This window comes from Gopherus flavomarginatus, chromosome 6 (assembly GCF_025201925.1).
Source record: "Gopherus flavomarginatus isolate rGopFla2 chromosome 6, rGopFla2.mat.asm, whole genome shotgun sequence".
In the NCBI taxonomy this organism is placed as follows: Eukaryota; Metazoa; Chordata; order Testudines; family Testudinidae; genus Gopherus; species Gopherus flavomarginatus.
In genome coordinates, this window is record NC_066622.1 from 104,537,316 (window position 1) to 104,551,125 (window position 13,810).

The 13,810-nt window shown below is 43.3% G+C and overlaps 1 protein-coding gene across 4 annotated transcripts in view; it reads left to right on the plus strand.

The window, feature by feature from the left end:
* The first annotated feature begins 665 nt into the window (after nucleotides 1-665).
* PAPSS2 (3'-phosphoadenosine 5'-phosphosulfate synthase 2) overlaps nucleotides 666-13,810 on the plus strand; it is a 58,528-nt gene continuing 45,383 nt past the window's right edge. Inside the window, exon 1 of one of the 4 annotated variants that reach the window (XM_050959441.1) lies at nucleotides 666-967. In XM_050959441.1, the coding sequence (XP_050815398.1) occupies nucleotides 941-967 (27 nt within the window). In that variant the 5' untranslated portion in view covers nucleotides 666-940. Of the gene's footprint in view, nucleotides 968-7,778; nucleotides 7,890-13,810 lie in introns of those variants that run through there. The other 3 variants (XM_050959442.1, XM_050959445.1, XM_050959443.1) reach the window with 3 other exon arrangements.

A 13,810-nucleotide genomic window follows, 5' to 3' on the forward strand; every position in this document is an offset into this window, starting at 1 on the left:
ATGTAACTTTTCTTCTCCAACATAAGCAAATGGCAGGGCACAAAGGGAGTGCAAGGAATGTGTGTGAAAAGAAGCCTCCTTCCCTGGTTTCTCCAAAGAAGCACCTGGCTGTACACATGCAGAACAAGAAGAAGCCCTAGATTATAGGTAAAGGCTCATTTTCCCAGTGCTTTTACAAACCTGCCAACTTTCCGGGGCACAGAGATGAATGAGGCAGTGTGGTTAGGAGCTAGGGCAGAGCCTGGGAACAGAGAAGCTGGGGGCTATGCCCAGCTGCCCACTGAATATGGGGTCCTGTGTCTTACTCATTTGTCCGCTTCAGGAGGCGGGCAGGAGTGGGAGGCAAAGGGCGTGATTCTGCCACCCGCACTGGGGCGAGTAAAGAGGCTCTCAGGATCGGGCCCGTAATGGGGGGAGCTGCAGCGAAGTGCGGTCCCAAGCGCACCGCTGGTTAGCCGGGCTGGCTGGTTTCCAGCGTGAGCTGGGCGCACGGGGGGAGGCGGGAGGTCTGTTTGCCTCTGGGACCCGGGGGCCCCTGCTGCTGCCTTTGCCTGTCAGGGACTTTTTGCCGTGTTTCAGTGAGCCCTGGAACAGCTCTCGGCTGTTCGGAGTCCTGGCCGGTCGCCGCCGCTGGGAGCAGCCCCCGGGGGGAGGGGAGTGTTCCTTTCGCTGCCGCGCGGCGGGGGCCGCTCCCTCCCTACGGCCCCATGGGGCCGGCGGGGGAGCCGGACAAAGTCCCCCGTGCTCCGAGCCCCGCTCGCCTGCTGCTGCTGCGGGGCGGAGGGCAGCGGGCGGGAGGTGGAGACGGAGGAGGGGTGAGACTTGAGGGGCCGGTCCCGGGAAGTGCTACGTGTCTCCCAAGTCTTTATACCGCCTTGACCCCAGCGCCAGTCCTTGGAGCGCCGCCTGCCTCGCCGCCAGCGCCAGCGCCAGCAGCACCATGTCCGGGAGCAAGAAGCAGACGACGGTAGGACGCTCGCTTAGCGCCCGCGCCCTCCCCGCTCTCGGAGCCAGTGCGCCCTGCGCCCCCGCGGACCCGGAGCCTTTGCTGCCGCCGGGTCGCTCGCGCTGGGTCCCGCCCTCCCTGCGCCGCTGCCAGGCACCGGGCTTGGCGTTCCCGGCTGCGCCCTGGCAGCCCGACCCCCAGAAAGCGGGGCTGGCTGCAGGGACCCTGCCCGCCGCCACAGGGATGCCTGGCCCTGGGTCACCGGGCGTCAGGGGCCCCGTCTGGTTGGGCGAGGGGGCTTGTTATGCACGTGGGGATTGTGAAATTCCTGCCGCTCGCAGAGGAGGGGAGGGAACGGGACGCGTGTCTACACTGAAGCGTTTGAAGGGAGCAGCTAGAAGGAGCTGGGGGGTTAAGAGCTGCGGGATTGCTCTCTGCCCCGTCACTGTGGTTAACGTGCGGCTGGCTCCTAACTTGAGTCCAGTTAGCAGCCGTCCGCAATTTACTGCTCAGCTATCTGCCCCGGTTGGACACTTGAGCCCGGGAGTAGGCGGTGGGGGCAGGGATGCTGGAACAATTTGTATAGTGGGGGTTCTGAGAGCCATTTCACCAAACTGTAAACCCTGTGTATGATGGACACCACTTCAAGCCAGAAGCTGCTGCAGCACCCCCAGCACCCGGAGTTCCAGCACTTGTGCTGAAGACCAGTGTGCCATGGCAGAACTGAAGGTGGGGTGTGCTTTGCCTCCTCTGGCCACAGACACCTGTTAGGATTTAGGCCACAGATTTTGTGGTGGTTAAAGTCAATAGAAACACATAATATGATTCTCTGTTTTATTTTCACTATATCCTCACATGATTTTCTTTAAAATGTGAATCATGTCTCTCTCAGAGCAGTGTTGCAAACTTTCTACATTTGATTTTAGCATTTGCTCCTCACTTTTTTTTTTTTTTTTGCATGCAGGAGAGAGCTAGAGGATAAACCAATTACAAAGCTTTATTCTCTTGTATGCCTTGGATATTTACCAGTATAATTAAAAAGGGAGCCTCTCTTGAGAGGTGAGAGTGTTTGAGGATCCCTTCAGGAAGAAATTTAAAGCTACAGGGGAATCTGTTAATGCCAGTAAAAAAACAGCAAAGAGTCCTGTGGCATCTTATAGACTAACAGAAGTATTGGAGCCTGAGCTTTCGTGGGTGCATACCCACTTCATCAGATGCATGTAGTCAATAAAAAAACAACTATTTTTGTAGCGATTGTAACAATTTGATTTGCAATTAATAGAAAGAAAATCTCTGTTGGGAGTGCCAGTTTATTGGCCACTAGGAAAAGTGGCCAATGTTAGTGGTTGATGATTAGCTCAGTTTCCACTATATTGATTTTTAAAACTATACCACTTTAATTTTGAGTGATTACAAACTGAATTTCCATATTTTTCCTGGTTTAAATCAGAACTGTACAAGTCTTTAAACTAAACTACTATTAATTTCACTGGATGATTTCCAGGTATCTTCTCATTATTTGTCGCTTTATAAATGGATTCACCATATTTTAAATATGATGCAAGTGCATTCAGACCTTAATTAAATCAAACCCATGCACATCAAGTTCAACTATATAGTAATATTAGCTTTCTGTTCATATTGTAATAAAACTGGTGATGCTCTGCTTTAAAACTCTTCCACGTGAGGTAATCCATTGCTTTGCTATTTGCAAGCAGATAGTCACAGGAGAACTCTTTTGAGTGGAAATAAATCTTTGGAGAGGGGTCCACATGGGTGTCATGTAATTCTAGACGTCACAGAATCTGGTTAGTTTATGCAATGTATATACTGGGGTAGGCAACCTATAGCACACATGCTGAAGGCGGCACACCAGCTGATTTTCAGTGGCACTCACACTGCCCAGGTCCTGGCCACCGGTCCAGGGGGCTCTGCATTTTAATTTAATTTTAAATGAAGCTCTTAAACATTTTAAAAACTTTATTTACTTTACATACAACAATAGTTTAGTTATATATTATAGACATAGAAAGAGACCATCTAAAAACGTTAAAATGTATTACTGTCACGCAAAGCCTAAGTTAGAAGGAATAAATGAAGAGTTGGCACACCACTTCTGAAAGATTGCTGACCACTGGTATATACAATTGTTTTTTTCACGGTGTTGAGATGGCCATTAAAGAAACCTAACATAACAACAAGGGCGGCAGGTATAATAGGCCAAGGAAGGCTAAGCTTTCCCAGGCACAACTGCCACTGACCCGCCACTGGACACGTGGGCCGTGGCTGTCCTGTCCCTTCCTCAAAGCCCCCACTGCCTGCTATTGCTTGCTGGTAAGTCCTCTACCACAGCACCACCCCTCTCTGGAAGTCCCCTCTACTCGTTGCGTCCCTCCTCCTCCGGGGAGAGGAAGTGAGGAGGGATGCGGCAAGGCAGAGGTAAGCAGGAGCATCTGGCGGGGGAGTGAGGTGGCGGGGCCGGCCTGGTGCTGTGGGGGGTTGTGGCTCAGACGAGCAGGCCTTCAGGGGTGAAGGGGGCAGGCAATTTGGCCTGGGGCTGGCCCGGCGTTCGGGGGGCCATCAGCTTGGCCTGGCGCTGGAGCCGGCCTGACTTGGCTGGAGCGGGCCTTCAGGGGCAGGGGTACTGTTGTCTTGGCCCAGTGCTTGGGAGGGGCGGCACCTTGGCTGGGGAGGGTGACTTCGGGGCTCGGGGGTGTTGGCGGCTTGGCTGACGCTCAGGGCAGGGGTCTTTTGTGCAGGTGGGCCGGGGCTCCTTCGGTTGAGGTGGGAGCTCTCAGAAAATTACATATCCTAACAAGGTCCCATGCAGTGTGGTAGTTGAGACCTTCCCCTCTTCTTTTACTCCTCACTTGATCTCTTTCTCTACTTTTCTAGGAGTGTGAATTCAAATTTGTCTGTTTTTTAGGCATTAATGAAATCCTGATTTCTTCCTGCTCTTCCATAAAAAGAAGATACTTATTGGCGACAATGATGCATTAACTTTTCTCCAACAGACTATATCCTGTGGGGCTCTGTGAAGGCATACTCATGTAGCAGAATAGACGTTACCATGAATATTGACAGTTTGAGAATGTCAAAAGAAGGAATGTATACATGATCTTTAGTAATTACGAATTTTAAATCTTTTGAAATGCAGTGAGTATTAACTACGTTTTGGTCAGTGAAACAAATTATTTGGTTATGTGACTCTGATTATTATAGCTGGGTAGAGAGTTATATAATCCAAATATTTAAGAAAACCAAGATGTTGCTTTTGTGTTCATAAAATTCTAGTTCGGTAGTACTTTCATTTTATAGCCATTTAGCTGTTTAGGCAACAATAAGGCAATTAGAAGAACATCACTTTGACTTCTAGACTGTTAGCAGAGTGTGAACTATGTCCTTAATAAATAATCTGTTTTAATTCAGATTAAGAACAAAATATTTTACATACAGCAATCTGACTTTTGCTAGTTAGCATGAACATTTTCTCTAATTCTGTATATGATACTTGAGGAAGTGTGGAATTCTAATAGTAATTATGCAGAGAAATGTCTCATTCAGCATGCTCTGTTTTACTGAATCTGAAAATACATCATTTATTTCCAGAGTTCTTTTCTAAAATCAATAAATATTAACTTTGAGGTGCTAAACTAGTTTTTTAGAATAGTGGTGTTTAGTAATAGCTTAACATTTAATCTTACTTACTTAAATAAAACTTCTGTGTCCTTATGAGTGAACTCATACTTTTGAGAATAAATATACTTGAAAATAATGGCGGTGAATAATGTGTAACTGTAGACCTAACTTTGTTTATTATGTCCGTTTTTGCACAGTGCAGCATTCATGACTAAGTATACCTCACAACACCCACAAGCTTTAGACTTGTTCTCTGTTCACCTGAGGTTTCACTGGCATTTCCTTAATTCAGTACCAAAGTTATATTTCATAATCAATTGGCCTTTTCATAACATGCAAAAAAATACATAAAGTACAATATTTTATGGAGAGAGAGCTTTTGGTAATACAGAAATATATAGATATGGAGGATTTTCAGATGGATTCCTCATTGACATGACTGTTTATAATGATCATTGGATACTCTCATCCACAGAGGTTGAAATGTCATCTCAATGGAACTAAATGACTTCATTAACATTATCTTATTCTGTTTCAGTTACATTGAAGATACTGCATTTTTCCCTTTATTTACTGATGGATTAAAAAAAACCTCTCCATGTTTATTAATTATTGAAAGTAGTTGACTAACATCTAAAGAGGCTCAGTTTCCTTGTTTAAACTACACTGATACATGAAAGAACATTATATGGTTAACTCATATATAATTAGCCTATACAACTTCAATGTATTCTGATGTTGGAATAGCCATCCAACTGTAAGACCAGAGCTCACATCGATAGCAATATCACTCAGTACCTTGCAGTGTATATCAACAGCCTTAAAAGTGTTTTTTTATTAACTGAAGGACATCATAAAGTTAAAAATGTATAAAAATCTTATATAATGCATACTACTAAATCTATTGTGTGTTCATTTTTGATAATCTTATATTATAATAAGAAAAAAGCTTAATGTGTGTATTATTTCAAGATAACTGATAGTTCACTGCAGTGGAATCTTGACATTGGGATAAACTAATTGTAGTATATTGGCGTATTGCAGTCCCGTTAGCCGAATTGCTCAAACATTTTTCTGATGTTTTGTCACACCGTTAAAATAGTCATAGTTTACAGCTATCATTACTTCACAGTTGTGAAATAGATTGGTCCTCTTATTGCCTCATTATGGTGAAATATGACTGTTTTTGCTATCTAGGAGTTGGACTTTGCTATCTAGGAGTTGCTCTTTCAAATAAAGAAATGCAGAAATTTACATCTGCATAATTCCACAGACAATAATATTGTTACAGCTCTTCCTCCAGTAAATATATCCAAATACGGGCATTTTTGCAAGAAAGATCTTTATATGGGAGTATCATATTGCTTTTTAACGATTTCTTTAGAAGAGCAGTTAGTTTGTCAAGAATAACTCTTTCAAAGATGTACTTCAAACTGAAATTATACTTGGTAACTGTCAACTAGGTAGCTGTTCAGTTTCATTTTTTTTCCATGTGCCGCTCCCAAAATCCCTGCTATTACCTTTAGTAATAGCCTCGGTTTCTACACTGTCAATGCCTCAACTTTCACAAGCACTAAGGTCAGACAGAAGACAGTCTTGAAGTTTGCTGGCATTATTAAGAATGTCAGTAAGAAATCTATATCAACACATTAACTTCAGATATAGGTTTCTGCCTCTAGTTGTTCTTGAGATGGCAGCCCCTGAAGTGAGATGTTAGGGAAGGCATGATGATAATTAGAAGGCTATAATTGTAAGGTTTAATGTTGCATGTTATGGCATAAAGGGAACATGGCATGCATATGCTGCTCATCAGTGATTTCTGGTTTCGTGGGTGCATCATAATGTGGGCCTGGCCCCAGTCTTTGATTTGCTATGTCTTGCTCAGTACTTACCAGGCCACACAGCATCCAGCACTGCTGATAGCAGTAATGTTGTCCGCCAGTGTCAGATGGCATAGTGACACCCCTGCTCCTGATAGCATGGTCCTTCTGGAATGGGAGTTAGGGAGCAATGCCACAATCATTCCAAGCCGTTGATGTGTGTGACTGTTCTGCAATGCATTGCAAGTGTAGGGGGGCAATTCCTAAATTGTCTTCTGTACTAACTCAAAAGTATGACCAGCCTCTGTTGTATCTACAGCAGACAACAGGGCCGCCCAGAGGATTCAGGGGGTCTGGGGTCTTCCCTGCTGCTGAATTGCCACCAAAGACCCAGCACTTCAGCGGTGGGTCACGGAGCAGAAGGACCCCCCGCCACCGAATTACCACCGAAGACCCGGAGCGGAAGAAGCTCTGGGGGCCTGGGCCCCAAGAGAGTTTTCTGGGCCCCCAGGAGCGAGTGAAGGACCTCACTCCAAGGGCCCTGAAAAACTCTCGTGGGGGCCCCTGCGGGGCCTGCGGCAAATTGCCCCACTTGCCCCTCCCCACCCCTGAGCGGCCCTGGCAGACAAATGTGTAGAGAAGGGTCATGGTTTGAAGACTACCCTCCTCGCTTGACCATGCTGACATGCACACAGCAGCAATGGATGAGTGTTGTGAATTCACAATCTAGCCCTCAGTGATTGTTTTTGAGAAACTGGAGTGAAGGCATATTTACTTTTATCATGGGGCTGATTTTGACTGTTCAAATATCTGTTTAAGTGGAAACAATGTTTATATCTAAAATACAATGTTTTAGATAAGTTTGTATCTATACATCTGACCAGAATATAATGTCACTTAACTATCTGTGTCATGAGCATGTTCTTGGGTAGGATGACGTTGTTTACCTTGAGCCAGTACTTTGATAACAGTCAAGAGTACTGAAAGTACATTGACAGAGGCAGTGTGTATGACTGTGGGTTCATTTCAGGATATTATCTGTTAATGTATTACTCCCAAGTTCATGATGGGCCAAATTTATCCCTGGGATAACGCCAAGTCATAGTTGCAGAAAGTGAAAAAACAGTTCACTACAGCCCACGTAATTCAATATTTTGTCTTTTAAAACTTTCTCAGAGTATAATATTAACAAAAGGAGAGCTATAAATGTTCAAAGTTCGGTGGTAGCGTGCATTACTAGGCAAGATAACAGAAAAGTAGAAAAGTTTGTGGGTGATACCAAGCTGGGCGGGGTTGCAAGTGCTGTGGAGGCCAAGATTAGAATTCAAAATGATCTTAACAAACTGGAGTAATGATCTGAAATAAATAGGATGAAATCCAACAAGGATAAATGGAAAGTGCTACACTTAGGAAGGAATAATCAGTTGCACAAATACAAAATGGAAATGACTGCCTAACAAGGAATACTGCAGAGATGGATCCAGGTATTATAAAACTGAATATGAGTCAATGTAATATTGTTGCAAAAAAAGTGAACATGATTCTGGGTTGTATTAACTGGAGTGTTGTAAGCAAGACGCAAGAAGTAATGCTTCCACTCAGGAATGATAAGGCCTCAGCCAGGGCTGGCTCCAGGTCACAGCGCGCCAAGTATGTGCTTGGGGTGGCATGCCGCGGGGGAGGTGCTCTGCCAGTTGCCGGGAGGGCGGCAGGCGGCTCCGGTGGACCTCCCGCATCCGTTCCTGCAGAGGGTCCTCTGGTCCCGCGGCTCCGGTGGAGCATCCGCAGGCATGCTGCCGTGCTTGGGGCGGCGAAATGACTAGAGCTGGCCCTGGCCTCAGCTGGAGTATTGTGTCATGTTCTGGGAATATCACTTCAGGAAAAATGTTACAAATTGTACAAAAATGATTAAAGGCGTAGAAAACATGACCTAGGAGGAAAGATTTAAAAAATTGGATTTGTTTAGTCTGGAGAGGAGAAGACTGAGTGGGGACATAACAGTCTACAAGTACATAAAAGATTGGTATAAAGACACGGGTGATGAATTGTTGCCCTTAACTACTGAGGACAGGAAAAGAAGTAATGGACTTAAATTTAAGCAAGGGAGCTTTAGGTTCCTAACTGTCAGGGTGGTTAAGCACCGGAACAAATTATCTAGGGAGGTTGTGGATTCTCCATCACTGGCGGTTTTTAAGAACAGGTTAGCTATATACCTGTGAGGGATAGTCTAGCTACTACTTATTCCTGCCATAGTGCAGGGGACTAGATGACCTATCAAAATCCCTTCCAGTCCTACGTTTCTGTGATTCTGTAATATTATGAGCAGGGCTGGTAGCACCACCTATTATTAAGGTTGCCTGACAGTTCCCATCATAAGACTGTGTTTTCACTTGCTTCTACTTTGCCAGACTTTAAGCATGTGGGCTGAAATGTGTCATGTGGATGGGAGCTTCAGACTGAGTTATTTTGGAAGATCCCAGCCAGAATGGTTAAGCTGTTTCCAAGAATGAGGCTAGGGAAAATACATGGTTTTGTCCAAGTTTAAAAAAAAATTCTGGTGACTTTTTCTTTGACTAGATGTGTATTAACTGAGCATCATCCATCCTGTGCACTGAGTGAGGCAGGGATTCTGGGAGGTGGATGGGGGGACTAGTATATGATCTCAGATCTTTCCTGTCACATGAGCAAAGGAAGGCAGAAGGCAGAAGACTCTGGAAGTGAATCACTGGCAAGATTTAATGTCGGGTGAATCACTGGCAAGGTTTAGTGTAGGGTGAAGGGTTTTGGTTTTGTGGAACATTGGTCCACCTTCTACAGGGAAAGGGGACCATCAATTTGGATGGTCTCCATCTCAGAAGAAGAGGAGTCAATCTCCTCAGGGATATGCTAGTTAGAGTTGTCAGGAGGTGGTTAAACTAATAGCAAAAGGGGAGGGTAAAAAGAGGGAAGATATGAGCACCCAAGGCAAAATCAAGATACTGAAAACAAAATTAATCAAGAAACTAAAGAAAATGAAGAGAAGAAATTCCTGAATTGCCTATACACTAATGCTAGGAACTTGGGTAACAATTGAAGAATAAGAATTGCTCATTACGAGCATAACTTTGATCTAGTTGATACTACTGAAACCTGGTGGGATGATTCATACCATTGGAATGTAAAAATCAGTGGCTATAACCTATTTAGGAAGGATTGAGTGGTACTCTATGCCAAATTGGCATTACCTGATTTGGAGTCACTGACAATTCAGAAGAAAGTGGTCTTGAGCACTTAGGCATCAATGTCCTAACAGATAAAGCACAAGATGAGGAATTTGTTGGTGTCTGCTACAGTGCACCAAATCACACTAATGATGACTACCTCCTTACTCATTTATCTATACTGTATAGGAAAAAAACCTTTGAGATCATGGGGGACTTCAATTTGAGTGACAGAAGCTGGAGGCCTCATGCTGTTAGTATTAAAACAGCCTTGAAATTTTTAAACATTGTAGATGACAAACCTATGAACATATTCTAAACCTGGGACAATTATCTCCTTAACCCCCTTTCTGCCTTCTCCCCAAACAACAAACCAGAAGCAAACAAAAAAGAGAGCCCTCTGCAAAAGTTAAAAGAAAAAAAATGCAGGCAGAAGTCCAGCAGCAGAGTTGAAGCTATCCAGTTAATTGTACTGAATGCAGCACATATGATTACCTTCCCTGTGGGCAAGTGGCACCACGGACTGCACTGCACCCCAGAAGCAGCCAGCAGTGGGTCCTGCTCCTAGGCGGAGGTGCACAAGCAGGTTTGCGTGACTATCCCCTGCAGGCACCGCCCCCTCAGCTCCCATTGGCAGGTTTCCGGCCAACGGGAGTGCAGAGCTGGTGCTCGGGGCGGGGCAGCATGCATGGAGCCCCGTGGCCCCCTGCTTAGAAGCAGGACCTGCTGCTGGCCGCTTCCGGGGTACAGCGCAGTGTTGGAAAAGGTAGGCACTAGCCTGCTTTAGCTGGGCAGCACCGCCAATGGGACTTTCAATATCCCGGTCAGCGGTGTTGATCAGAGCAAGGCAATCCAGTGCCTTACATACCGCAACCCAATACTGGGTCGCGACCCACAGTTTGAAAAATATTGATCTAAAGCATGCAACCAAGATATGCTTATTTTTGGGCAGTTCCATAAGATGTTTAAGAATGTACTCCTTCTCAATGGAGTCCCTCCAGTAAGCTTCAGAGCTATTTGGGGACTATTTTGTTAAAACAATTATTTAATCATCTTCATTATTCTCTTGCTCATCTTCATCCGCTAAGCCAGTGTTTCTCAGACTGGGAGTCCTGACCCAAAAGGGGATTGCAAGGCTATTATAAGAGAGTTGCGAGATCACAAAAAATATTGCCAAGGACAGGGCCGGCTCCAGGTTTTTTGCCACCCTAAGCAAAAAAACAAACAAACTGAAGCAAAACAAATGAACAAAAAAAACAAACCAGAGTGCTACCCCTTGAAAAGTGCTGCCCCAGAAGGGCCAAAATGCTGCCCCTTGAAAAGTGCCACCCCAAGCACATGCTTGGAACGCTGGTGCCTAGAGCTAGCCCTGGCCGAGGAGAAGAGGGGTAGCTACAACAGTTGCCATTCTACAGCTGACCAGTTCTATAGGCAGCGCGGTAGCCAGCAGCAGCACAGAAGTAAGGGTGTCAATACCATGAGTATGTTCTTATGAGTATGTATAGTAATTTGATATCACTTTTTTTTGGGGAGGGGAGCAGAGGTTGTCACAGACTGAAATTTTTTCACAGGGGATCCAGCAAAAAAAAGTTTGCATCTGCTCTAAGCTATGAATTGGAACAGCAAATATGCGATCTGGGATGCTTTTCAGATTCATCTTTGAAACAGTGAAGCATTGGAATTGGCTGATAAAGAGTCTATATGTAACAATGATGCAGTCAGAAAAAAGCTTTTAAAATTTCAAACATGGTTGCAGGGCTGCTCCTGTATTAATATCTTATCAGCCAAAATTAAATAAAATCCAAAATAACATTCCTCATGGCGAAGTATTTACTGCAAAAATTGCCCAAAAAGAGTTGTCCAAAAAGATGCAAAAAATTAACACATATCTTTTAAATTTGTCTACAGAAATGCCATCATAATAAAAATCCTCTTTGATCAAGTTTCTTTTTAACCATCTACCTTGAGGAAAATAACAAGTTTCATTTACTTATTTCAGTAGATCCAAATCCTGTATTGGATGAATTTTTTTTCAAACAATCTTCTCTACCAAGAGTTTAAGCTAGTCAGACTCAGAATCTAACTTGCGTACTCAACCAGTATGTTTATTGTCCTGGAAATGGGAAGGGAACTCTCTCTTGGAGCTCCCAGAATGAGGCCGTTAGAGCTTCTACCTGAATTATGGGTAAGGCTCAGGAAGGCCACAGGTGTACCCAGTTTTCCTACATTGATCCACTCCGATTAGACTTAACAGAATCACCTGTCCACCAAGTAAATCAAGATGAGTGTAGCTGGAGGGAAATACTTTTATTCACGGTCTGTACATATGAAATATATCCCAAGTTAAGGGTCTGTTTTTGTTTGCTTTTCTTGACCTGAAGCATCTTAGTGGTTTGCAATAAGTATTTTCCTTGCTCATCTATTAGCTGACCTCTGCAGTTTTGCTTTATGTTTTGAGGAACAAAATTACATCATACAATGATGATATTGGGCCAGATGCTGGTTTCATTGGAGTCAACGGCAAGACTGTCATCCATTTCAGTAGAAGGATTTGACTCCTTTTGAATACAGATTTTCCCCTCATTTGCACTTGAGTTTTGAGAATTTCCATTGACTTCATTAGGAATTCTGCCTGTGAAATAAGGGTTGGATATGACACAAAGATGGGGCTTCAGCTGTGCTTGGTGCACAATTCTGAGTTTTAAACACAAAAGGCTAATTCTTCTCCCAATTACGATAGTGTAGTCCAATTGAGGTTAATTCCATTGAATTAAATTATTCTCTTTTAAATTATTGTTCCTACTCCAGATAGCGAAGTTCAGTCCTGAAGCGAGATATAGAAGAATAGCCCTATATAGGGCCAGATTTTGTAACCTGACTCATGCTACATTGGTATCTTATTCCATAAATAGCCTCCATTGAAATTTGTGGTTCTTAATGTAAGCAAGAATTGTACACTCTGGTCCCCTTCTGAGTAGAATCCAAACTGTTCAGGGTACCAGTGCTGTAATGGTTATTTACAATATATTATTATAGTGTAGTAAAATCAAAGAGGTAAAAATACAACGTGGAAATAAATTTAATAATGTAGCAATGCAACAGGCTTAGCTTGTACTTTTAAAAGTAATTGTTTTGAGATAAAGTATATGTATTCTCCTTTCATACTGAAATAGCAACTTTTACAAGTTAATAGAAAGGATGAAATCCATTCCAGGGCTTCAAGAGATATAGAGTGCACCTTTGCTATACCTACTGAAAATGAAAAGATGGGGCATATGTAGTGTAAAATGCAGATGAATGCTCAGACTATATGCTGAAAATGACCAGGACAATTTCACACCTCATAAAAGGAGTAAAATATTCCTGTGTTTCAAACTGAATTATGATTGAGGAAACAAATGGTAGATTGACAGAAATCTGCTCTGTGCAGTGTAGTTGTAGCCATGTTGGTCCCAGGATACTGGTCCAATAAAAGACATTACCTCACCAATCGTGTCTCTCTAGAAATCTGCACTGTCACTCTGCCTAGCAAAATCCTATACTAATAGTTTGATTAACCATTATATCGCTTTTTTTTCCTGATATCTCTAGTAGTTTTGATTTGATTGCTTACCTGAATGTTGTCATAAAAAAGTTAATCAGCTAACTACAGACATGCTGCCAAATGGATATAGCCTTGGAATAATAGTTTGTTTAATCATGGTCCTATGTATTATTTTCAAAGACGGATCAATCTATTGGCATGCTGAACTTCCCTCACTCAGCACTGAAATCAACAGGAGTAGAGGGCAGTTAGCAGGATCAGGCCCTGCCTCTTTCTGTTGGAGTACATAGGCTTCATTTAACTGCTGCTGCTTTTTTACAGATAAAAGAACCTTGAATAACAACTTGATACAACTGCTGCAAATAATAAAAAGAAAACTAAACATCGTAACTGGTCTGATAATAGTTGATCTATTCAGATTGCTCATCTCTCAACTCTATTCTCAGATATGATGATATGAAGGTCAAAAAAGAATCTCCCTCTTGTCCATAAACCTAAAATATCAAAGAGCAAGTATGTAAAGCCCAAGCATTTTAAACATAAATTACATTTAAAATAATTATAAAATCACCCTAGAACATTAAGGTTGCAAAGTCAAGCAGTTGGAATTTAGGAAATGCTGCATTTAAGACTGCATGAACAACTTAATTCTGTCTCATTA